General features: G+C 45.8%; 2 protein-coding genes across 30 annotated transcripts in view; one reads left to right on the top strand and one right to left on the bottom strand.

The window, feature by feature from the left end:
• camk2b1 (calcium/calmodulin-dependent protein kinase (CaM kinase) II beta 1) overlaps window positions 1-13,977 on the top strand; it is a 31,129-nt gene extending 17,152 nt beyond the window's left edge. For 4 of the 28 annotated variants that reach the window (XM_029829233.1, XM_029829231.1, XM_029829239.1 and 1 more), the window contains 11 exons: window positions 1,591-1,628; window positions 3,245-3,277; window positions 4,843-4,911; window positions 7,014-7,058; window positions 8,023-8,071; window positions 9,628-9,771; window positions 9,942-10,103; window positions 10,533-10,608; window positions 10,692-10,786; window positions 10,870-11,103; window positions 11,223-13,977. In XM_029829233.1, coding sequence (XP_029685093.1) covers window positions 1,591-1,628; window positions 3,245-3,277; window positions 4,843-4,911; window positions 7,014-7,058; window positions 8,023-8,071; window positions 9,628-9,771; window positions 9,942-10,103; window positions 10,533-10,608; window positions 10,692-10,786; window positions 10,870-11,102 — 944 coding nt within the window. In that variant the 3' untranslated portion in view covers window position 11,103; window positions 11,223-13,977. Of the gene's footprint in view, window positions 1-1,590; window positions 1,629-3,244; window positions 3,278-4,842; window positions 4,912-7,013; window positions 7,059-8,022; window positions 8,072-9,627; window positions 9,772-9,941; window positions 10,104-10,532; window positions 10,609-10,691; window positions 10,787-10,869; window positions 11,104-11,206 lie in introns of all 28 variants that reach the window. The other 24 variants (XM_029829257.1, XM_029829243.1, XM_029829250.1 and 21 more) reach the window with 11 other exon arrangements.
• Window positions 13,978-15,329: 1,352 nt separating this feature from the next.
• On the bottom strand, window positions 15,330-17,399 carry LOC101064881 (retinol dehydrogenase 14). Of its 2 annotated transcripts, none has more exons than XM_003975181.3 (4): window positions 16,997-17,399; window positions 16,530-16,772; window positions 15,867-16,169; window positions 15,330-15,780 (listed from the first exon to the last, which is right to left on the bottom strand). In XM_003975181.3, exons 1-4 carry the CDS (start codon window positions 17,115-17,117, stop codon window positions 15,521-15,523), a joined length of 927 nt encoding a protein of 308 aa, XP_003975230.2. In that variant the 5' UTR covers window positions 17,118-17,399; the 3' UTR covers window positions 15,330-15,520. The 2 variants fall into 2 exon arrangements, with proteins under 2 accessions (XP_003975230.2, XP_029685121.1); XM_029829261.1 differs by having other exon boundaries at window positions 17,347-17,389.
• Window positions 17,400-25,428: the final 8,029 nt, after the last annotated feature.

The following is a 25,428-nucleotide window of genomic DNA, read 5'->3' as shown; positions in this document are numbered from 1 at the left end:
CTTTTGTTTTAATCTCTCCCTCCTCTCTTTTTGTGCATCATGTGTAATATTTGCCAAGGTAAGGAGCACCCCTTGCCCCCCCCACCCCCCCACACCTTCAGTTTGATGTCACAGGTTTTGTCATTCCTTCTCTCCCCTCACTTTCTATCTGCTTTTACTCAAACCTTCTCCTCTCCTGCTAAGCCACCAGAGTACAAGAGGGTGAATCTCCAAAATTATTATGACCTCATTTCCTGTCTTTAGTGACAACCAGCCTTTGGAATGAAGAAGAACAGTGTAACAATAGAGCGCTCTCATTCACATCAGCCTCCCCTCCCTCCTGATTATCTAGAGTCTCTTTATTGCTGCTTTTTTGTCTGCTGAAAATGGAAACCGCTCTTAAAATATGCTAACTATATCACGAGCGCTCTCCAAATTCTAAAAGCTTCTTCCACAGCTCTGGCAGCAGGGCTCAAACGCGGCATGTTTCACAATTAAAATGATAATAGTGACGCCAAAGCGAATCCATCCGTCGCTGCACCTTCCGGAATAAGCCCGGTTTTCTCCACCTCGGGGGGGCGGTGAGGTGGAATCAGCGGCCTGTCTCCCCAGCACCACCGTCTCCACCACCGTCCCTTTCAAGCCTGCATCCGGGGCTTTTTTTAGCGGCCAGGACTGACAAGACTCACCACACTGAATTCTTAGAAATGAGGTGCTCTGATTTTTTTTATGTTGTTGTTGCTAGGCAACTGGTATTCTTTTTAAACAGCATTTCTGTATTATAAATTATATATTTTTTTAATGTTTATATAAGTGTTCAGATTCCTCCTCTGTCACAAGAGAGGCGTTTTTTGTGTGTACATAATTAAGAACACCAAGTTGCCCTTGAAACCCAACTTAATAAGATGCCCATGTGCAAGTTTAGAGATGACATTTCTTCTTTGTCGTTGTCGTGTGTGTTTTTACACACACCGATTTTCCGTGTACATCCTGAGGAACATCTTGTAGGATGAGAGCCTTGTTTCAGACCCCCCAGGTTGAATGTGTGTTGGTCGGACCGCCGTGCTTGCTGAGTCGTAACGGTGCCGTTAAGGCGAACGCCGCGCAGACTGTTCCACTGTTCTGAGGGATTATGGGTATTATGTCCTCTGTCTTCAGTATCATTATTTCTCTCCTACCCCTCCCTCGTTACTCTTCATTAGAGAGCAGATTGAAAACTAATCTTCATTAAGGCCCCAATAGAGTTCTTTGAGGCGCGGATTGCGGGATAAGAATTTAAGTGGTACATTTTTATTTCTTTGACGACAGAATGTTTATATTGTTGATAGAACTTTGTGTTCTGATCATGAATCAATAAAATTGGACAGGAAGTTTGCTGAAAATGGAAGATTTGCTCATTCTGGCTTCCTAGATTTGGGATGGGGGAATTATTTGCATCTTAGTTATCATGAATTGCTTTATTTGCTGATGTTGCACTATTTTCCTCACGTGTTTCCTCATAAAAATTGAGTTGATTTGAAAATCCAAAGTTGGCTGAACGTGTAACATGCTGCTGTAACTCTGCAGGGCTGCTCTTCTCCAGCTCTGACGTCGTTTTCTTTCTCATTACAGCAGCTAAGACCTTGCTGAACAAAAAGGCCGATGTCAAGGTAAGATCCTCACATCACTTCTGCCTTCTCCTCCGCTCTCTCAACGTGACAATTTGATACTTCCAGGCAATATTTTCCAGGCAGAAACACGAACTCTTTCTCTTCCTAATGACTCTCTTCTGCACTCGCTGTTGCGCCCTTTAGTGTTTTTTCATCGTGTCCTGTATGACATCGAATATTCTCTTTATGCAAGAGTTTCCCTCTCTTCTGTGTGCGCCTGTTTTTGTGTGCTTTAGAGCACACGTGCTTGTGTTTGAACGTGTTTCACCTGTCCGCTTCCTCCAGCTGTCAGTCCTCTTTCTTCAATTTTTCACAGCTTCCTTTGCCTCTTACATCTCAGCTTCTGACTCTTCCTCCTCTTTCAGTTCTCCCTTTTCCTGCTCACCCCAGCTGGTCTTTACCCCCCCCATGCTTATTTACCCTATAATGAACATCTCTCACATCCAACACCACAGTAACACAGACCAATATAAATGTCTGCCTAGTCATGTACGATTTCTCGTGCGCACACACACACACACACACACATACACACACACACACACACACACACACACACACACACGCACGCACACACACACACACACACTTGGATGTAGATACATGACTACTTCACATTTGTGTGTCTGTTTTTAGCAACTTTTAACGAATGGGGGTGTGAGGGCGCCTCCACATTTAGCATGCATATCTGTGGGTGTTCACATGCATGGCTTGCTCATGTGCAGTTGTGCAGGCATGTTTTTGCCCCCACACCCCCCCACACCCCCACACGGCACTCCTCTTTTCGCCGCTCATTTGGTTCAGTAGGGAATGCGACTCCAGTTCCAGGAATAGCTGCCAGTCTGGACCCTAGAAACTCAGATGACAGAAATAGGCACTTACTTCCACTGCAGCATGCTCATTGCCTAGCAACAGGCTCCCCACACGCTTTCCCCAAACCATTTCTAAAGGCGTCTCATCCTTCTCATTTTTTCTCTTTCTTTTGTCATCCTCCTCAGTCTAAACCTTCTCAACGATGATGGCTCTTCTCCACTGCTGTGCTCAAACAGGCAGTCTTCATCTCGTTTGCATAACTAAACACCAGCTTCAGTCCCCCTGATGTCAGCTTCTTCTTTTTTTTTTCAAAATCTCCTCCATTTAGGAGACTCTGCAACGTCGGCTCTCTTCTGTCGCTGTAACGATTTTAACACAGCTCCACTTTAACGAGTAATTAGTGAACCCAGTTTAAATCAGCTCAAAGCCAAACTTAGTTCTGGTAGGAGGCTTTAGCCTTCACTGGCTGTTCCTTTTCATCTTGCTCTCTTTTCTTCCAACTGTTTTGCTGACAGAAGGCTGCATTTTGCCATCTGCACAATGCTTCTGTGATCTTCTTCCCTTTCTTTTGTCCTCTTCCCGGTGACACCCTCCCAAACCACTTCTTTTTGCTGTTTTGTACACACTTTTCCTCCCCCTTTGCTGCCGTCAATGTGTGCGAGCTTTTCACGAGATCTGGTCTTCTGTTCTTACCAGCACATTGACATTTTTCCATTGTTACTTTATCTTTCCCTTCCTTTCTTGTACACCCCATCTATGTGCCTGTTCATCAATACATTCATCCATCTATTGCCTGGGGACAGAAACGAAAGTCCAGCTCGACTGTCCAGTATATGGTGAGCATGCTACGATTGTTTTTGCCCCCACAGACCCCTTTTTCCCCTCTGATTCCTACCTTTACTTGATGCGATTATCTATAGTGAAGGGATTCCCACAGTATTGGATTTTAACAGCTGTCAGGCGTGTTGATTCAATCTCGGGAGCAAATGTCTCAGTTCAGATGCTAGCAACAACAGCAATAGCATTACATTTTAAAGACCTGCAGAGGCTCAGAGGTTAATAAGAGCAGCAGGAGTCAATAACAAGATTAACTCTGACATTCTTCTGAAAACATAATAGGACCAGGATGTTTTAGTTCCATCAGCTTTTCTCCAGGGAAACTGCTCCAGATCTGTCAGACACACACTTTTAGAAACAGAGGCGGCACATCAAAACGGAAGAACAAAGTATAAAGTAAAGCTTCGAACTATGTGAAAAAAATATAAAGTGATTATGTTTGGATGGGTAAATCAAGGTTCTTGTACACACCAATCATTCCCAAAGTCTTTTTTCCATCATCAACTTTCCCACCTGGAAATCCACCTGTGGACACCCCGACCCGCCTTATCTGTGGGTGTTGTTGGAAACTGAGTTGGATGTGGAGTTTCGTCTTATCCCCACTCACCTGCATCTCCTTTGTAGTAATTTTTCTTTAAACATTTGACTTGTTTTATGATATTATCGCTGCTACCACAGTGTGTGTGTGTGTGTGTGTGTCGGGGGGGGGGGGGGGGTTCTCATCACTTGACATCATGATGCAGACGCTAAATCCCTGAGATAGTTTTGGGGAATTCCTGGTACATTTCCTGTTGCTGAAGAGAGGAAGAATGCTGACAGCAGCGTTGGGTGGCTTCATCACATGTGTATGTGTGCATTTACATGGGTTTGATGCAGCATATGTGTGTGTGTGTGTGTGTGTGTGTGTGTGTGGGTGTGGTCTTCTTGTCATTTAAACTCCTAAATTCTATGCTGCGCTTTTTATCTGTATATATTCTGTGTTTGCTGATGTTGAAGTGCACCCCCACCTCCATTTTCCTCTGTAAAACGTGTCCGCCCGTTCACACAACTCACCGCCCTTTCATCGCACAGGCGACTGGAACGCTTTCAGGGTCGCTGCTTCGCTCTCCAGGCTGAAATACCTGCGATGCTTTCAATTGAAGCCTCCAGCTCAGTACATTTACAGGGACGAAGGTCAACTGTTGCGCCCTGCATGCTGGACACAAACACGCTTGTTTGCTGAGCGATGGGGTAAAACGCTGCTTCGCCGTGGCTGAATGGTGCGGTCGCATCTCTGACGGGTGGAATTGAAAGCAGCAGAGGTCAGCAGTCTGCTGTGGACACAGAGTTCTCGCAACTCGCTGAAATATTGTGTTGGAATCATTTTTAACTCCCTCGGCACAAAGCCACATCGGAAATGCTTATTTTGTCACGCAGTTAACGGCAAACAGGACAGAAGATGGATTCCTTCTGAAAAGGGGAGGCGGCCTTGAAGTATCAGCGTGCACGTGCGTGAACACAAACTCACAACTCTTGCTGATGTTAACACTGTTTTTGTGTCTCCTCACTCTCCTCTCCTGCACAGCCCCAGACAAACAGCACCAAAAACAGCATAGTCACCAGCCCCAAAGGAAACATCCCTTCACCTGCTCTGGTATTTACCTCTTAAACCCCCTTCAGCTACTGGACGTGTGTGTGTGTGTGTGTGTGTGTGTGTGTGCGTGTGTGCGTCTGCCGATCCTCCTGCCTGTCTTTTGTTTACCCATTTCCCCACATCTTCACCTTTGTCTGTGGGTTGATCTTTGTCTCGTTGCTGCCTTATTGGTTGTAAAGGTCTTGAACCAGCGGGCGGCCTAAGGAGCGTTTCCCCTCGTTAGGTCAGGAGGCAGGATGTGCCTTGCTTTTGGGTTGATACCGTGCTGCCGTGGCATTTTCTCTGTCTCTGAAAGTTTACCTGAGTGGAGCAGGCAGCCAGTACCTGCTGGGCCTGTCGGTAAGCTTTACCCTTTCCATCCTGTTTAGGCCGCCACAGATGAGCGGCTCCCTGCTGTACAAGTGGTAAAAGTCCAAAGGTCTTCAGAGTGTTTTGTGCGCCACAGAGTCATTTTTGTCTTCACGGTGTGGAAACGCGTGGAATTGAAAACGTAGTTCTCCAGACAGCTGGTTACACGTGCATTTACCTGACATCAGGCCTTCCATTATAGCACAGATACTCACACATATCAGAAGAAAAGAGTTCAGTGATGAACTTGAACTGTTATCTGGCAAATACTCATAGGTTTTAATTAAATAATGCAGTTAACCAATACAAAAGATTCAGGCTCTCATTAAAAGCTGCGTTAATGATGAATAATAAATACAATGCTGGTTAAGCAGTCACCGGCGACGCAGCTAACTCACAAAGCTAAAAGTTACTTTCCATCATTACATTTATTTGATACAGAAATTGAGGTCAAGGTTTTATTTTCAGTTTACATTTGAACGTTCAAAAAAGGTTGCAAGCAAGTTCTGCTTTCTCTGTGGCAAATGGAAAATTGGGATGTGTATTTTATATACATTTGAAGGATGTGATGGCCCGACAGACCTTTTTCTACTGGATATTACTTAACCAGAAGGGCTGTTTTATTTTTGCTCCCTGATTACAAATCACAACTGAAGCCTGGTGGTGATCTTTGCTATTTGGCTCATTGAATCTCCTCATCAGGATGCTAACTGTGGATAGCTGTCATGCTATCAGGGCTGTCTTCTAAAGGCATCACCACCATTACTGCGAGTGACATGAGCCCATATCTGAGCCCATTTGTGCCTCTGTAGCAGCAGTAGACATGGCTGGAGACGCTATATTTGTACGCTGTACACCCAGGGGTGTCATGAAGGATTCCAAATGGTTAAAATGGCATCAGCATTGTTTAGTTTTTACTCACTCCTCAGGTCAGTGTGTAACTGTTAAACCCTTCCTACCATCAGCTCTTTGATCTTATTCATCACAGGCTCCTGAGTTGCACACTAGAGATTGTTTCCCCGGGTGACAGTTGCCATAACAACACCACTGCCATCACGGCTGAGAATGCCAACAATTGGTCATCACAATGGTGTCACTTCCTCGGGGTTGGGGGAGTTTTTAGAAGATGTGGGAGGGCTACAATCACCGTAGCTGTGCAGGAAAATCCACAAAACATCATTTAAGACTTTTCTATTTTTGAGTAGTGCGAGGGGAAGGAATGCCTTCTATTGCCATACACTGTAAGATTTTCAGGCAAATATATAACTGTTAGAGCACATTTGTTTATGTTGCACGAGTTGACTCATTTCCTCTTATTTACAGTTCCCATGTCCTCGGCTGTCTGCACATCTGAGACCATTTAGAATTATGCAGAGCAGTGAAAAACCCAGCCATGCTTGGATAAGAATAAGAAAAATAACCAAAATAGTTTCCCGAGTCTTAGTGTGTGCGTGTGTGTGTGTGTGTGTGTGTGTGTGTGTGTGTGTGTGTGTGCACGCTCCATGTGCAGAGAACAGATCAGACTCCAAATTAGGGTCTTCAGCTCAGCCACTAGCTTGGCTCTGGCGGATTCTTCATCGCTCCTTTGTCAACTTTAACAAGCACTTTTGTCCAACATTGATGTCACTGTTTTGCTCCTTTTTTAAACTTGTCTCCATCTCTGCCTACAACACTTTTCCCCCCTCTCATCTGTCTCCCCTGGCTCACATTTGTCCTGTGTTCCTCCACTCCGCCACATCCATCCCTGTCCTCAGGAACCTCAGACAACTGTCATCCATAATCCGGCGGAGAGGACGAAGGTACATCAACGTCCAGCCCCCACCTGTCCTATATCTTCCTTATTATACTCTTCTGCCCCCTTTTTAATGCATGTGTGTGTGTGTCTGTGTGCGTGTTGCTTAGGAATGGAGATTATCAGTCATTTTAATCAAAGCTGTTTGGTCATGTGACTAATTTTACCCGTCAGCAGTCCTCGGCACACATTCACAGCAGAGTTGAGCTGCTACCACAGCATCCTGCCTCAGAAATGATAAAATAATAATATAATTATAATAATTCTGCGGTGCTCATTCTAACCGTGCAACATAAACTGGACAAAAATGATACAGGGGTGTAGAAACACACGAAAGGTGACTGTCTGTCACATGACTGCGTGTAATCGGTCATGATAAAGACCAAATGACTATGATTACAATTAAATCCAAAGAGGAAGTGCGAACACACTTAATTACACACACCCACACACACTTTTTTCTCCCCCCTCGGGTCACCACCTGCTCTTCAGAAAGCAGCGAAACTACTTCTGTGCTTTGTGCCTGTGATGATGTGCACTTGTGTTCTGGTAATGAGGTCAGCATGTCTCCTCTACATGCATGGGAATTTAAGCCCATTTAATCTGCTAATTGGAAAAGAGAGAGCTAACTTGTCCTCTGGCGAAAGCCTGAGAAGCAAAAGCCACACCGGGGGCAAAGGGAAAGTTGGAGGGTAGCTCGCGTGCTGCCCCTCTCGAGAGGACAGAACCAGAATCTGCTCCGTCGGCTGTTTGGACGGACAGAAAGCACATTTTTGATATGCAGGGAGAGACAAGGGCACCCTGTGGAGGGCGGATGTCAGAGTTTACTAACATGTGCTGACTTGGTTTTTTGATTTTTTTTTTTGCGTTTTAAATGTCCATAACGTGTGATTGTGTGTGACATCACGCAGCCCGAGCGTGTGCGGTGTCACGGCCGAAGCCAAACTGAGCGTTGTCGTCTCTGCTCTCAGGAATCGTCAGACTCCAGCAACACCACCGTGGAGGACGAAGATGTGAAAGGTAAAACGTGCGCTCCGGTGCATCGCGCAAATTGAAAGGAAGCAGGCGTTTGTGCGAGCGTGTGTGAATGTATGGCTGTGTCTCTCGGTTACTATGCCAACGCAAGCACACGTCACACCCGAGCAGACGGCAGTATGTCTGAATCAGGCTGTGAAAAACACCCACCGCAGCAAAACATCATCTTAAAACCACGGGAACAAGAAGTTCAAGCTGGAAACACGTCAAATGACACCACTTTCCAGCTTCAGTGGCCTGTCAACAGTTTAACTCCATTTGATTTGTCCAAAATGAATAAAAACTCTTGAATAGAGGAGAAATATATATTAATTATTCATTTAATTCATTCATTAAATGTATTATATTGATCGGTTTATAGTTCTGAACAGTGCTGATGACTGGCTGTTAGAATCGAGCCGTCCAGTCATTTCTGGAAAGTAGAGGCGGTTGTGTCCCACCTGTGTAATTGCTCAGTGTGGTTGCGCCTTCTTTTCTTTTTTTTTTAAGATTTAATGATTTTTAGTTGGATCCTAATCAAACACCAAGCTTGAATGCTGATTAAATCCAAAAGGTCTTTGAACGATCTCTTCCGAGCTCCCAAATCACAGTTCCAAATGTGCCAGGAGTGGGAAAGGGCAAGGGCACCTTGGGGGGGGGGGGGGGGGGGGGGGGTCTAAAATTAGCCCCGCTTTTAGGGAATGGAGACATGGTGTCGGGTCATTAGCAAAAAAAGAGCACACTGCTCTGCTAGCGCCACCCTTAGATGACAGTAGTCTTACACAGCAGTTTGAGCCGAGAGGGCGGCTGTCGGCTCCGTCGGCTCCAGAGAAAACTACAACATCCAGGTGAGAACGGCGCTCTGTTGGGAACAGCTGCACCCGCGTCGGTTACCGCCGGTTTGTGACCCAACGCTGCTGCCCTTGGGACGTCGGAACGTGCGTGTTCCCCCGGCGCTCCGTACTTGTAGCTCTGTTGGTTTCAGCTGGCTGGATTATTGATTGTTGATGTTGTTGTTAGTTCTGAGGGATCCCAATCAGGCCGACAGCGTGGCGCCATTTGAGACGTTCGGTTTGAACTTGAAGGTGTTTGAAGGGCTGCCGTCATGTCTCTTGTGGCGGCTACACCCCCCCCCCCCTCATTCCTCCTACCTCTGCGTCTCATGCCATCTCATTCTCCTGCAGGAACGCCCTCTTTACCTCTGTTCCCCGGCTGGTGTCGGCACCTGTGCTGCGTTTTCCTTCTGCCAGCCGGTTAAACAGACGAGCAGTGTTGTAACGCTCGTTATCGCCGTTATGCGCGTCCATCCTGTGCACACTGAAAAGACTCCCATTAAATCCAAAAGCCTGCACGTATGAGGGGGGATGAGCGGGAATCTGTCTCCAGATCTGGATAAAAAAGATCCTGGTCCATCCCTTTTTTGGAAAAGTGGCATAAATGGGAGCTCCGTGCTGTAGCTGCAGTTTGTGTTCCATAAATCTCACTTTTTTTGTTTTCTAACCATCATCAATTCCTTGTGTTGTCCCCCCCCCCCCCCCCCCCCCCCCCCATCCTGAACCCAGCTGTCACAAAGTTTTCCGATCTTCTGAGCTCAGTTCGTAGGGGCTCAGGGCCCACGTCTGACGGGGAAGGGAGCGCCAGCACCCCACCTCCCGCTGTCCTCACTGCCCCCTCCCCTCCGCACACCCCCGCTGTCCCCATGCAGAGTGAGTAGTGGAGAAAAGGGAAGAGTAAAGGACAACCAAAGACATGATTGGCTGAGCCAGCTCTTCCTGAACTGTCTATTCATACAGTCTTGTGTTTCTCATCTGTGTAACCCCCCCCGCCCCCCCCTACACACACACACACACACGCACACACACACATCCTGTCTCAGTGTCTCGGCTCTCAGACTTGGTCAGCAGCGTTCGCAGGGCGCCAGCAGCCGCTGAAGCTGCCCCGGCGCCCGCCGCCAGGGCCGCCCCTCCGCCTGCACCCGCCACCACCTCCCCACCTCCCCCCCAGTCCCCTTCCAGCCCCCCCCTGTCTTCTCCCCAGCGTGAGTATGCGCCTTCCCTCCGCGCACGGCAGCTGCCACAGGGGCGTCTAACGGTGTGGTTTGTCATTGGCACGCCGCTCTTAACCGCTCGTTTGCGGCCGGTTGACCTCGAACGGGTCGCGTCTGGCGTGTTCCGTTCAAGGCGTAACGATAGCGAACGCGCTTGTGTGTGTTCTCGTGCACACTGCTCAGATGGATTTAGGGTGAGAGGCTGGGAAAACGTGAGGGAGAGAAGAAATTCAAGAGCGAACTAACTTGCTGGTCGAGCTGCACGTGTGTTACACAGAATCTCACCGTTTAGCATCGGCGGCTAACACGGCGGCTCAGTTTTAGCCGATTTAACGGTGTGGATGAACTTCTGAGGTGACTAACATTGCCCGACTTGTTCGAATTGTGGCGGTGAACTTCTCCTCCTGCCGTCTTGTACAGCACGCAAGCAAGAGATTATCAAGATCACAGAGCAGCTGATAGAGGCCATCAATAATGGGGACTTTGAGGCCTACGCGTGAGTTTTCTTCCTATCATTAAGCTGTGGGTGACTGCTGGCGTCAAAATGTTTAATGGGTTTAACTTCTGCCGTGTTTTCAGTAAGATCTGCGATCCTGGACTGACTTCATTTGAGCCAGAAGCTCTGGGGAACCTGGTGGAGGGGATGGATTTTCACAGATTTTACTTTGAAAACCGTAGGTTTTACGAGCAGATCATGGTTTAAAGTGTCACTTTTAGTGTCATTTTGCATCCTGAAGTTCCTCTTTGGACTTTTCAGTTTTGGCCAAGAACAACAAGCCCATCCACACCACCATCTTAAACCCCCACGTCCACTTGATCGGCGAGGACGCGGCCTGCATCGCTTACATCCGCCTGACTCAGTATGTTGACGCCCAGGGTCGGCCGAGGTCCAGCCAGTCTGAGGAGACCCGTGTGTGGCACCGCAGAGACAGCAAGTGGCAGAACATCCACTTCCACTGCTCAGGCGCACCAGCGGCACCACTGCAGTGAGGTGCCTGCTTCCTGTCTTTATGCTAAGCTAAGCTAATGCTGCATTCTCCCCAACCAGAAATAGTGTGGACTCGGGCTCATTTTAATTTAAAAAAAAAAAATAGTTCCTTTGCTTTTCAGGGTCGAAGGTCAAAGCGCTGTCTGTCGAGAACGTTCTACTCACGGGATGAAGACGATTGGGGGGGTTAAAGAACAAGCTCAGTGTTACTTTGGGCCCCCTCGTCCTGAAGCAGCAACCCGTCACCCATTGGATACCACAGCCCCCAGCATGCATCTCTTCTCCTGGCCACTACTGCCCCCTGCCGGTCACCTGGCGCACAACACCGTCCATCATCATCGTCAGTCGCGGTTTCCTCTTCATCTCTTCATCACGCCGACTTGTGGGTGTGCTCAGCACTCTTCTTGTGCTCTTTTCCCCACTGTCCGCTGCCCTCCTGTGAATACACACTTGTGTGACACACAAACACTGCACTGGAAATACAGTATGTAAAGTTTTAAGTAGAGGTTTTCTCATTATATTATTATAATTAAACATTTGCCATTTGTACTTGTTGTCTGCATAATTTCAACCTCTTTAAGCCAGTCGTTTCTTAAGTTGGTGGAAATATCTTTGTCAAAACCTGTTTGTCACTTTTTAAGACGGCATGTTTTTATCCATAGTAACAGTTGCAGTTTTGTTTTGTTTTTTAACTGTTGAGTGGAAAATGATATTGGCAGTTTTTTGTCCCTGTATTAGCTCAAAGTGCCCAAACCCACACTGAGGTTTTGTTGGTTTTTGTTTCTTTTTGAGGTTTTTACATGTTTTTTTCTTTTGATTTGAAGCGATAGCTGAGTGGTCGAGTGTGTGACTGACTGTAATTGTCAGTCACACTTATATATCATAGTTAGACAGATTCTGTAATCTGTTAATCAAAGACAACCAACAGATAGTGGAGGTTTGAAATAGGTTTGTGGACAGATACATTGCACTGTACTCTCCATTCTAAAATGAAACAGAAGTTCACTTTTTCTGATAGATATTATCATATTGTGATGTATAATGTTGGAGAGAATTTATTTTTATTTAGGGAAAATAAGGACTCATAATATATGATTATATATATCCTGCCGTTAGTGACACATTTGAATTGTTTGGACAAAATAATATATAAAGAAACCCCCCACTAAAGGATATTAATTAAATAAATATGGTCTTTTTTTTTTAAAGATATTGAAATAATGCACCACACATACAAGCCTGTGATAGAATGTGTGATTATTATAGATTATTTTAAATGTTTCTGTATGTTTGAGACCACCGCGTGCGTCTGTTCCAAGCACAAACAGAATCACCTGAACATCAGTGCTGGAGGACTCACACAGTCCAACTCAGAGATAGTGGGGTTTCTGTTGTGTGTGTGTGTGTGTGTGTGTGTGTGTGTGTGTGTGCGTGCGCACGCCTGTGTGATAGAAGGACACATATGTTCTCTGCCTTCAACCCACCACTCTTTTTCTTTTTGGATGACATTTTTTGGAGTAGATTTTTCCAATATTAATTGCTTGTGCGGGAGTGGTTGATCTTCTGGACTTTAAGTTACTTTTAGCCTCTTGTACTCTGCTCACCGCCGTTGGCTGCCTTCACGCTTGTTGGGCAGCCCGCTTTGGTGAATAGTCCTCAGGTTTCTATTTAATTTAATATTTATTTATTTATTCTGGTATCTTTTTATTATTGTTGCCTTTTTTTTGTTGGTCATGCATCTGTGAAGCTGCCGTCTGTCCGTACACAGAAGGACCCTGGTTCATATGTGACTCGTCTTTAAGGGGGTTTTACACTCGTACGTGTGGTTTCCTGTGATGATCAACGTTGCCTGAAATACGTTTTGTCCTTAAGAGCTTTTCTGTGTTTTATGCCATGTTGTCTTGATTCTGCCTATGTTTAATATAAAAAAAAATCAAAATGCAGCGTTTCTTTTCACCAAGTGAAATCCTAAGTTATTGTACTTATGTCTCCTCCTTGCTAAAAGGTCAAAGGTCATTTGAAAGCACTCAAACATGCCCCCCCCCACCTTGAGAAAAAAGAAGACATAGCAGCATGTACAGTATAAAGGTGTTGTTCTTTTGTTCTTTGTGAGTTTAGTAGCCTTGAAAATCAACATGAGACCTTTTCCTGATTTCACAACTGCAGCTTACGTTTTCTTTGCATGACAGTTAGCAGCACATTTGTTTTTGGGTGTTTTTTTTTTTTTAATTTCCATGTTTTGTTTTGTTTTTTTCTACTGAATGCTGATATACTCGCTCTGTCTCTATTTTTCGCTGCTTTTTAAGTGCAGGTGGCTATTTTTTTTTTGTCTGGAGACGATATAATTAAGATGATTATTTGAGTGATGATAGTAATGAGTGATGTTGCCGGTGGTGATGATGATGGGATGAAGATTATCTTGCATGCTTTTTTTTTTGTTATGGGGCTGCTCTGTGTTGTCAGTGCAGATTGGCTGCCTTTGTAGCGTACAGAACGCGCAGTGCTTGGAGGCAATTCAAAGGGCCTCCAGCAGGGGGCGCACAAGACACGACCTCATAGTTGGAGGTTATTGATGTACTTAAGGTTCAATTTATCATCACAGCTGTGTCGACTTCAGCCAGGTGACAAACTTGGACCCTCCGCCATGTTCTTTGGGCAGCCAGTGAAGCTGCGCTGACATCAGAGTCAGCCTACTCTGATTCAAACACGTCCGTCCAGTTGGCTCTTTCTAGTCGGTCTGTTTTTTTTTGTCTATTTGGGTTAATTCTGTATGATATGATTAATACTCAGCTCTCTTACGTGAAACATGTGTTTCTATAATTTCAAGATGTGTTAAGGTGTTATCAATAAAATGTTGATTTAAATAGAGAAGCTGAATCAGTTTCTGTATTTATTTAACTTTCATGCTTCACCTAATACAGATGTTTATCAAGACAACACGGATGTCCTCTTAGATGTTCCTGTCTTGTGACTCCCTGGCTCAGGGCGCTCAGAGCATCTGACTAGACGGAGACAGTTGTGCACTTTTGCTGCTGATTCTGTTCCTCAGCCTCCCCCAGAGCTGCCAAGTCCAGACGACTCTTCCTCATTAATCTCTCCTTGTTGTATTTAAACCGTCCGACGTTTGTTTCTGCCTCTCTTCCTGTCTCTGTTGTCCTGCAGAGACTTGGTCAGGTTTCAGCTGGTCCTTCAGCTCGCCCACTGCCTGGTCTATGAGAACCCCCCCTATGGTAACCTTCAACCCCAAATGTTCACCGTTGCCTCGTTTGAAAACGTGCACATAATGTATCGAAACTGGATTTTTCTTCCAAACTTAACAGCAGAAATAAATGAACGGAGGACTGGAAAATAGCCGGACAACTTAAGCAAGTCGTGGCTGAAGAAGAGTCACAAAAAAAAAGAGGCCTCATCAACAAGAAGTACCTGATGACATCACAGAGTCTGAATTGGAGGAGACCAAGATAAACCAGGAGGCTCTAGAAAAGAATCCAGTCAAACCACTGACAGGAGTCAGTGAGACAGGTGTTGACATGGAGCAGTAGTTTATAACTCTAAACTGAGTGGAAATGCCTTGAGATCATAAAAGCTCTTGGAGAAAGAGGAGAGTCCACAGAAGATGAGATGATGGAGGAACGGCTGCAGGACTCAGAGGTCCGAGCGCAGCAGTGGCGCCAGACTCAGCACCAGCTGGAGAAACTGCTGGGAGACGGAGAGAAGGCCAGCGAGGCGGAGATCCAGAGTCTCCAGGAAGCACTCTGCACACGTCAGGTTTTTAATCAGTTTATTTATTACTGATGAGTTCGGATGTTCGGGAGGGAGAAATAAAACTTTCCCTATATTCATGAATTCATCTGCATTTATTGACTTTTCCTGTAGTGACTCTGTGGGAACCGCGTTATTTTAGGGGTATTAGACTCTGTAAACTGTAATCATCAATCAGACACAGCAGTGATGACAACTATTGATCCGCCTGGAACAGGAAGCCCCCCCAAACTCAAAACATGAGGGAGCAGCCCTGTGTTGCAAAGCCAAATAAATAGAATCACCCAATTGCTCTTGAAATCTTTGTCCAAACAAAGACAGAACAAATCTTTACTTTATCTGAGTGGTTTTTTAGATTTTACCAGCAGATTGTGCCACAATTATTATAAAAACAAATAACAAAAATGTCTATTCGTGTTCGTGTATATGTGATATTTTAAACTTCGTCAAAACTCACAGCCATCACGCACGATAAATTAAAACATCTTTAATTGTACCAAATGATGATGCATAATAAAACCAGGGCTTTCACACAAAAAAAGGAATGACTTTAAAGTTTCTGCATCACTGCAGACAGAGCAGGAAGAAAGGAAAACGGCAATATTTAAATAACCATAAATAACTAGAATCCCAACACATAAAGGAGGTTTTGGTCACATCAGGCCAGTTTCACCAGTCTCTCACTGGCCTCCCACAACTTTTTTGCCACACCAGCGTCTCTCGCAAAAGGGCGCAGCGAAGCTGGCTGGCAGTCGACGAAGTAACCCCCGCTGTTCCTGGCTGCCTCCTCCGACACGGCGCAGTAGACGACCGTCTGAGCGCCCGTCTCACAGGACACGAAAAACATCCACATGATCACCTGCATCAGCATCCGGAACAGGAAGGAGAAGTGGACGGTCCAACCACTTTGGACAAACCCTGGAGAAACACAAGAAAATATCTGAACTTATTCATGCACAAATTAAGATTTTTTTCTTTTCGTCTTGTAAGAGGGGGGCACTAACCAGGGTGCACGGCATAAGACGTCACCCCTTTCCCCTCGGTGATTCTGGCCAGCTCCTGACTAAAGTAAATGTTGGCCAGTTTGCTGCGGCAGTAGGTGAAGAACGGCAGCAGATTGTAGTTGAGGTCCTGGAAGTCCAGCTTCTGGTATTTGTAGTTGGAGCACGTGAGGGTGACTACCCGGCTGGGGGCGCACTCCTTCAGCCGGGGCAGGAGCAGATTAGTGAGGAGGAAGTGGCCCAAGTGGTTCACGCCAAAACACATGCTGAATCCGTCGTCTGTCCAATCCAGGACACTGGGCATGCCTGGAGGTAGAGAAGAAGAAGAGGTATGCAGAGAAGCTGCTCCTCAGTTGTGGTACCAAAAATGGTTTGATCTGATCTAAACGAGCTCTTATTTCGATTTTAGCTTTGCAAAACAAATGAAGACAAGTGGAAAGAGAAGACAGATGTAGAAGTATCTTAGTTAATTTATTTTGTTGGAAATGTGTATGTTCTTTGGACCTAATTGTTGAGAATTCTTTAAATGTATTATTACATGTAGAAGAATCAATTGTACCTCTAGTAACAAGACCAGCTATTTTATTTAATACTTTGCCTCAGCACACTTCTTCTACTGGGTAGTTTGATTCCCTTGAAGTCATCTGCTCGATCTTTAGTCGTTACCTGCATTGTTGATCAGGATGTCGAGTCTCTTCTCTCTTTGGAGGAAGTTCTTGCAGAACTCTCTCACAGACTGCAGGTTGGCCAGGTCCAGCTCCATGTGAAAGACGTTAAGACTGTGACTCTTAAACTTGATCTCCCTCACAGCCTTCCCGGCCTTCTCCACGTCTCTGCAAGCAATGATGACACGGGCACCTCTCATTGCCAAGGCAACAGCCGTGTCCTTGCCGATACCAGAATTCCCACCTGAACATAAATATAACCCACAGTGGACATCAATGATTGTTGATTAAGAAAACATCAGTAATCATCCATGCAGTTATCACTTCACATTCAGATACTATGCAGTAGCTGCACACTGCACAATTTCATGTCATGCATATCATCTCAACCCAAACTGACCTTCACAACAGCTATAGAACAAACAGAACCAGCAATCAGAGACATTTGCAGCAACAGGGGCTGTTTACCTGTAACAAGGACCGTTTTACCATCAAGTCTCTTAAGGTCGGTGCAATACCTCCTCTTTTTCAACCACCTCAGAATGAAAAAAGAAACTAAAGACGCGATGATGGTGTAGAGAAAATACATCTTGCTCCAGTGTATATTTTGGTACTTGACCAAATGCAGTTACCGATCTGTCACCTGAAGCCTGATGCTAACCTCGGCTAACGAGCTAGCTGGAAGGCTCCCGAGTAAAATAACCTTGCATTTTTCTATTTAATGCTTCTCCATTCGAGTTCCTATTTCAGTACATGTGGCGGATGTTATCCGAGACAAGCTAAAGGGGCAGGACAGTTGTTTAATGTTTGTAACATACCATAATAGATACATCATTTTACAGCGATGCTGAATTATGCACTCTGCGCATGCGTTTACGTGACAACGCAAAGTCTCGCGATAATACCGTGTTAAGAGTGATCTGTTTTAATTTTAATGAGTCAAACAAATCTATTATTTGAGGATTGCCACGTGTTTACAATGAGCTGAGGAACATCTGTGGAGCCAATTTGGACGACATAAGTCCATGATGCTGTCTCAGCCGTGGTTACTGTCCTTGAAAACTTGATGTGATCCACTGAGTTTGTGCACTTGACCTCCTGGCTGATCTGTGATTCAGCGCACATGCAACAAAGACTCGGCTGAAGCTTGTGTGATATATTACTGCAAAACTGAACCTTGAACATTCTTGTATTGGCATTGGTTTGTACTCCAACTTATATTCCTACAAACCATATGCTCCAAACAGACCAGTATCATGTTTGATGTGTCGTTAAGAGTTTTAATGTGATTTTTAAAAACATGTGCTTTGATTTACTTCACACACTGTAGTGCAAACTCACAGTGCATTTTTTCCATGCATTACTAAAAGATTTCTTTTTCCCTTAACCGGGATTGTCTTTGTCTTTGTAAATTGGAAGCATCTGTGCACAACATACACGTAGCCAACACTCAGTTGTGGCCACTAGGTGGCGGCGTTTGCCCTCAAAGTTAACGGCGTGTTTTGTTGTTGGCAGAGCAAGCCAACGTGTTGTGTTCTGGTGTGTTGTTTGACATAGACCAGCATTTTAGAAAACCTTGAAAAGTAACTGGTAACAACGGCTGTGACAGCAAAATTGGATCAAATTAGCTCTTGAATTACTCGGTTGGGAAAGAGGATGTTTCCAAATTTTAAAGGGGTTTGGCTTCATCAAACCACTGGCTGATGGAAATGAGCGAAAATAGGGAAACAAAGCCACTTGACTTGTGTTCCACCTCCACTTTCATCACTTTGTGGTTTTAATCCAGCCCCCACTTTCTTCTTTGTTAGTGCTGCAAACAGAGACTTCCTGTTATAGTAATCGGGACTGAATTGACTTCATATGTCAGATCTGGAGGCCCATGTAACAGCCGTCTGGGTCACAGCTGCGCAGCACTGACTCATTCATTATGCTAACATAATAGCTTTATAGCTTGGGTTATCAAGTGGAGAGATGTTTGGAAATGTTTCTTATTAGACAATTTCTTTTGTAATAGATTCTATTTGACCAGCAACACACCTCTAATGTTAAGCCAACATCTTATTTCTGTACGATAACGGCAGTGACAGATGCTAATGTGACGCTTACGCTTCACCAGCCCAAATCTTCATGATCAAAGACTCTGTAACTGCAATTTTTCACATTCTTTGATATAGGCTGGTTTGTTTCACATGTGCAAAGCATTCTTGGCAATTAGCTTGATTTTGATTCTGCGTGCGTGCACATTTATATAGATCAAACACATATGGTGCAAAACAGAGATGCAAAGCCGGAAATTTAAAACCGTGCAACAGGGATCACAGTCGCTTGGTCTAACTCATTACACAAATGAGATTTAGCAACTGCCTCCGCGGCCCGAGGAGCTCGGTTAGCTGTTTAAATGGGACCTGCGGTCATACAAACAACACCAACGACAGAGGTGAAGCAGCGATGCCCCAGTCAAACGCTCCTCCTCCCCATAATCCTCGTGGAATGATGCGCAGGCTGAGCAGCCAGGCCACTGTGGTCAAAATGTCGATGAAAACATGTCGCCAAACAACAAATGAAATGCCGCAGAACCCAGTCTGACATCTTCCCACGTAACAGTGAAGCGATGCTGTGGAAATGGCGCCCGTTAGCCAAGGTGGCCAATAGGCCAGTGTGAGACGCACGTAACCTTCTGCTTTTGTGCATCAGCCTGGTGTGTTTTCTCTCATTGCTAACATTTTCTAACAAGTTGCAGGATGGGTGTTAAAGAGGTGGAGGAGAAGGTCAAAGAGTTCACCGTGAGTGGTATTCTCCTTGTTTGAACAGGAGGCCCCATTTCAGGATGCACACGCATGTCAGGATCAGCTCGTCTTGGGTTCAGATGTAACAATAACAGATCTGCATGTGCAGAGAAGAAGAAAGTAATTAAAAGAAAGGCGGCAGCTGTGGTTTTTACAAACACCAATCCTTGTCGGTGGTTCTGCTCACAGGTCCTCCTCAGATGGAGGCCTCTGTAGGCAGCCGTCGTATATTTGGACGTGTTGAAATGCCGGCGAAGACCTCCGTGAAACTTCCAAAACTGCCACTTCACACAGCATCACTATCCCGACCTACGTCCCTTCCAGCCTGCTGGACAGGAGCGATGATTGGAATGTAACCTGGAACCTGTTTTTTAAAAACCACACATCCAACAAATTAGCTGGTAGCAGGCACAAAATATGCAATCTGAACTGAATTGATTAATAACGTAACAAAGCAACAAGATAAACTAACACAATGGATTTCCCTCAGGGTTCAGGTGCATTCTGATAATCTCTTTCAAGTCCAGGTGTGTGTTTAAGCACCCAGCTGCTGGTTAAGTCAAAGAGTCCCGCTGTCATGTGACTCGCCACTGAGTCAGACAGCGCGAGATGTGCTCCCAACACACAACACCGTCACCATGGAGAAGAGCGTCAACATCATTATTTTGAGATGATATCAGCTTTGTCAAAAGTCTGAGATGTGATAAGGGAGGAGCTCAGGGGGGCCATCGCATTATGAAAACAGCCCTGCATCTCTGATCGGTATCAACTGTTTGCAATTTCCTTCAGAGATAATCAGGGGAAACGGCCCAACTTGTTTTTCTATTCCGAGCCGACGAGTGGAGATGAATGACTGGTGAATAAACCCGATATGCAGACGACAAACTCTGGCTTTTATGATGGGCGGCTTTCACCCAGCCCTGTGATAGATGTCGGTGTTAATCCTTCCTCTCCGCGTCGCTCCAAACCCACGATTGTTCCGTGGAGCTGTCGCGGTGACAGCTTTGGGGTTTCGCCATCAGGGTGTAAGAAGGCGATTGTTATGCTAATGCTGATCTGAAGTGTAGGACTGGGCTGGAGCCAGGATGCTTTTAGCTGTCAGTGTTCAGGTTTTAGTGCAGGCCTGTGACGACACAAGTGACCTGATGAGGCGCGCACGGAAGGAGGAGTGCTGATCAAACATCTTCATTTCTTCTCCTCCGCCTTTGTTAAATGTCAGAATCTTTCATGCGCGCCAGTTTTACATGAAAAATGATCATCAAGACCATTAGGAGGCCCTCCTAGTGGTTCATTAATTAGCGTGTTTCACTTGTCTGGGTGGAATATATAACCAGAGGTAACTCTTCTGCCCCAATGTGTTGGTCCTAATTTGACCAATGTGTTTCTATAATTTGAGTATAGAACATTTCCTATAGGTTTGCAAAGACCATATAAAATGGGGAGGCTAGTTCCTGGCTGCATTCAAGCTAATTAAAGGCTTGTTTGATGGGCTTGTTTGGAGTTTCCCCTGCAATTAAAGAAAAACACACGTGTCAGCAACTGGGAGCGACCTTCTGCTCCCAGCAGCACTTGGGGCAGGTGTGTGATGAAACTGCTGTGTTTTCCAGCCAGATGGGAGCACACCTGCCGGCTTCCTCGGCCTTGATCCTGGAACTCCAGGTGCAAAAGCTGTCAGCAGATGTGACAGAGGTTTACTTTCTCATTTAAGGTGACATGCGTACAGGAGCTCCTAAAGACAAACCCCGTGCAGTCCTGGAGTGTGAGTGGTCGTTCTGTACCCTCCACGACCAAGTGCAGACTCCTTTTAACACTTAATTCTGCAGGATGCAGGCAGCAGGGGTCTTATCGTAGCTTGGGTCATGTCTGGATTGTGTGTCTGGTGATAGTGCGTAACCCTTTCTCTCCTTTCATCGGTACTTTCCACATCTGGGTGACTCAACAGGTTGCAACAGGCCCTTTTCCACCTAGCAACAGGAGAGAAAAACCACTAAACCGACGGACGTCAGACCGTGTGCGTGCACCACCATGTCTGTTATGCATCATGTCAATAAACGAGGGTCCTTTTTCGTCTGAAGCTGGCCGGCGAAGCGAGGTGAGCTGTGTTGATCCCAAAACTTCACCTCTGCGCGTCTGTAAAAGCGTCTGAACGACCTCCTTCAAAGCAAGTCGAAACATCCAACCAAAGTCACTCAGAGAAAAGCAAGCTTTGCCAAGTCCTAACAGCCCACTTACATTTGAATTCTGCATCAAAATCGAATGGCTCCTTATTGGTCCATTTCCCACTGACCCCATTATAGCCGCCCTTCATCCGGATCATTCCAGTCTCTTTCGCTGAAAAGTGGCGCTAGCTCAGGGAGATGGCGACCAGGCGGAGGGCAAATGGAGCTGGGATCCATTTTTGCTATGAAGGGACATCGTTTGAGGGACATATTGAATTAAACATTGCATTAGCTCTCAGAAGAGACGGCTGGAACGGCTCCTCTTTGGCAAGACGTCTAATGTGGGACCAGGGCCGCCTCGCGACGTGACGGGACTTCATTTTTGTGAGTGAATGCAGCTCGCAGGAGTTTCTACGAAACATCCAGTGTGGAATAAGAGCAGGAGAAAACAGCGTTTTCCATGCTGGTATAAACTGTATAAGCGTGTGTCTGCAAGTATTATTGACGACAGACCTGTCAGGATATCTGATGCACGGGGCACATGAGGGTCGCAGCTTGATCAAGATCAACATTTGATCCCCCAGAACTTGTTTATCTTCACTAGAGTGATGGAGCACATTTGATGGCATCCGAACCGGTGGCTTCCAGCGTTTGTGTGCAGGCTTGTGAGCGTGCTAAATGAACCGCTACGATTTAAACGCATCTACTGGCAGCAAAGTATCAAATGTCTCTACGGTGACTGACTATTATTTTATTATTCTTGGAAAAGCTGCTCTGCCAGGTGGACCCGCGATGAGGTGTGAAGAGCCCGTTTCAACTGCAGCCAAAGTTTGGTTATCAGATCAAAGGCCAGGCTTTGATTCTGGGGCTCCAGGACGTCCACCCTGACGTCCACGCTGCCCTTCTCTTGCTGGACAGCAAATCTTCTCATCGTTTCTCTTGACGATGCTCCGGGAGGTCGCTACAGGACATTTCTTCTCTCCGTTTGTAGTCCAGCGACCTGCTGCAGACCAACACCCCCTCAGCGTGATGCTGCCACCATCAGCCTTGACTGCTGAGATGGACAGTTTGTGATGAAGTGCAGCGTTTGATGTGGGCCAAAAAGCTCCTTTTGTCTCACAGCAGACGTCCCAGTTGATCTTTGGGTCTTTCACACGTCTCCACTTTCCTTTTCTTCACCAGCCAGCCAGTCTCACCTCCTGAAGCTCCTATCAGCCTCAGAGGGGCATGGGTGCGTTGGTGTGTTTTTCGTGTATTTAATGTAACTCCAGCAGATATTCTGGAGCCTTAAAACCTCTTCATCTTAATTTTCTATCAAGAGTGGAGTTGTAGCAGAAAGGCCGACTAAGCATGGTTTGGACTACCATCAGGTTAAAAGAATTCATATGACTTTCTAGAAATGTGTGTCTGAAGTGATCATTTGTTTGTTTCTCTTGGCCCTTTTATTAGCTGGGTCAGTTTTTGGTTGAATTAATGCTGCTCACCTCCCACTGAGATGCAGGATTTTAGTCTCCGTTTCCTCAAACTGGCTTCAGAAAGAAGAATCTAAACAGCTTTCCTGTAAATATTTCTTGAAGCATGATTAATTTTATTTTTTCCAGCAGCTTGTGTGTATAATTATTCTTTTTTTTTGAAGGGGGGGGTGGGCGCAACGTGGTGGAAAGTGTGGAGTGATTTCTCCTCCACCCTGGAGCCACATGTACTGTACCATCAAAGTCCTTCCACATTATGGATCACAGCGCTGTGAGGAATCCACCAGGAAGACCTCAGCTTGTTGTTCTGCTCCTTTTGTTCCATTTGGAGAACCTCCAGGTCACCGTCGCTGATGTGGGAGTGAGGCTGGAAGGCAACAGTGGAAAGGCGCCACGGTTGTTCCCTGATCCCGCTGGCCGAACGTCCCGTCCCGGGGGATCCGACCGGTGTGATAACAGCCAGCGCTCCTCTCAGCCTAAAACAGGACCAGATGTGTTCCCGCTCTCCTCAGACGCGGAGCAGAACCCGATCGTCTCGGTTGAAAGACCCTGAACCCGTGTGCAGCCCTTTGTGTGGGCTCGCAACCTCCAGTCAAACAAAAAGGGCTTCGCCGTGTGACCCAGCCGGAAAATCCACAAACAGCACATTACCTCCCAGCTGTCTGGCCCATGCCCAGGCTCCTGTTGTCCACCTAATGTGGTCTATGACAAATTTCTGTTCCAGCCGGCTGGCGTGCATCATCTGGTGCCGCCACATGTGGGACATGTGGGTCATCTCATGCCCCCCCTTCCCTTTCTCTCCACTTTGAACATTACTCTGTTCATCTTTTCCAAAACAAACCCCTCCTGAAAGGAAACGGAATCATGGTGCCCCGTGCTGCTTATCCCGAGGAGTGGCCGGTGGGGGTCCATCTGTCTTAAAAAACAAACCAAAAATTTTTTTTAATTGAATTAGCCTGTTCTTGCTGCACAACTTTCTGACGTTGCGCAACTCCAGAAACTTTTGTAAATCTCGTGACGCTTGTTTTCCCAATGAAATCGGGTTTCACAACCTTCTTCGCTGGGGTCCGAGCAGACGTTGCAAACTGGGGTCTTTCCGCGACGCATCGGCCCCTGATGTGGGTCTGCGGTTGCGTAATCAGTAAATGGATTTAAAATGACCCTGCTTTCATGTGTCATTCGGAGCTTACGAGATCTGCGATGGAACAAGCTGCCGTGTCTGTTTCAGGAGTTGGATGCTGATTAGTTGCATGTGGATGAAAGTTAAGGGTTTTCATCTCAGCGGGGGCCTGGGCTAACCCCTGCGTATTTACACTGTCGCAGCACCCAAGCTACCCGGTGTAATTAGCTCAATCAAACTCAAACAAACGTAAATGCTAACGCGCTCTGTGGCAGCATGTTGCTTTCACGTGGGACTTTTTCCATTCCTCAGATCTGCTGCACATCCCTGGATTATGAAGAAAGCCTCCCGCATAGGCTTTTGGATGAGGCCTTTGTTTTTGGGGTGTGTTTTGTTTCATGTCGGTTCCAGCGTTGCAGGTGTGCTTGGTTTCTTACCGGTTAATACCTGACAGCCGAGCAGCTCCTTCTGATGTCTAAAGTGGAGGGTGGCGGTCTCAGGATTACGCTGCTCGCCCAAACACAGACTCTGTTTGATTTTGCAACCTGAGCAGCCTGATTAATGTAGCTTCACTGATCTGTTATTTCATTTTAAATGAGCTTTTATGGAAGATTAAACTTCAAATGTCCCCACTGGTGATGGAGAGACTTTCTGCCAGAAAAAGCACCGACCGATTTCCAGGACTAAAACAGAAGGAAAGACTTCCTGTTGTTGTAGCGTCACGCATGTCTGTGGAAGAGGGGGAATAAAATCCTTAATAGAATTTAGTTTGTCCAAATAATCTGAATTTACAGACCCGAAAGTAAACACAAGTCTTGCCGTCTGTATATGAGCACAGAGTGAAGTATTCATGCTGCCTTCCTGGAAAACATCACCCATATTCCAGGATCTAAATTCTAAACAAGTTCTATAGCTCATCATATTATATCGCCCAGATAATTATTGAACTGATCATTGATTGACTGATTGTTGAACACCACCAAGGGCGCAGACTTGTATATAATATATCCCCAGTGATGACATAATAATAATTATTCTGCTGATATATATATTCTATATATAATAAAAGCAGTGGTTTGTGCCATATATTCTAATAATGTCTAATTATTGTCTCATGCTAATCTTTGAAATCAACCTCATCAGTTGTATGATTAGGAATCTGGGAACCGTGGTGCTTTTCCTGCCTCCAGGGACGCCGTTACAAATATTCATCACTGGATTCAGAGAGCGAAACCCAAAGCTAAACTGTCAGAGACGAAGTTATTGACTTTAATACTAAAAATACTTAATCATCCACAGCTACTTGTGTTCCACCTTCCCAGTCATCAACCTCAGACTTACATACCCCGAGGCCACGTAATCC

The sequence above is a fragment of the Takifugu rubripes genome, chromosome 21 (genome assembly GCF_901000725.2).
Source record: "Takifugu rubripes chromosome 21, fTakRub1.2, whole genome shotgun sequence".
NCBI classification, from domain to species: domain Eukaryota; kingdom Metazoa; phylum Chordata; class Actinopteri; order Tetraodontiformes; family Tetraodontidae; genus Takifugu; species Takifugu rubripes.
The sequence above is the reverse complement of the archived record's forward strand: the minus strand, read 5'-3'. Positions and strand labels throughout refer to the sequence as shown.

Bases quoted from the DNA above. Each gene is read 5' to 3' on its own strand.
- LOC101064881 (XM_003975181.3), bottom strand. From the start codon at position 17,117: ATGTATTTTCTCTACACCATCATCGCGTCTTTAGTTTCTTTTTTCATT. The intron at 16,773-16,996 runs GTAAACAGCCCC...ATTTATGTTCAG, and splicing joins TAAAACGGTCCTTGTTACAG to GTGGGAATTCTGGTATCGGC. The intron at 16,170-16,529 runs GTAACGACTAAA...CTCTACCTCCAG, and splicing joins CATCCTGATCAACAATGCAG to GCATGCCCAGTGTCCTGGAT.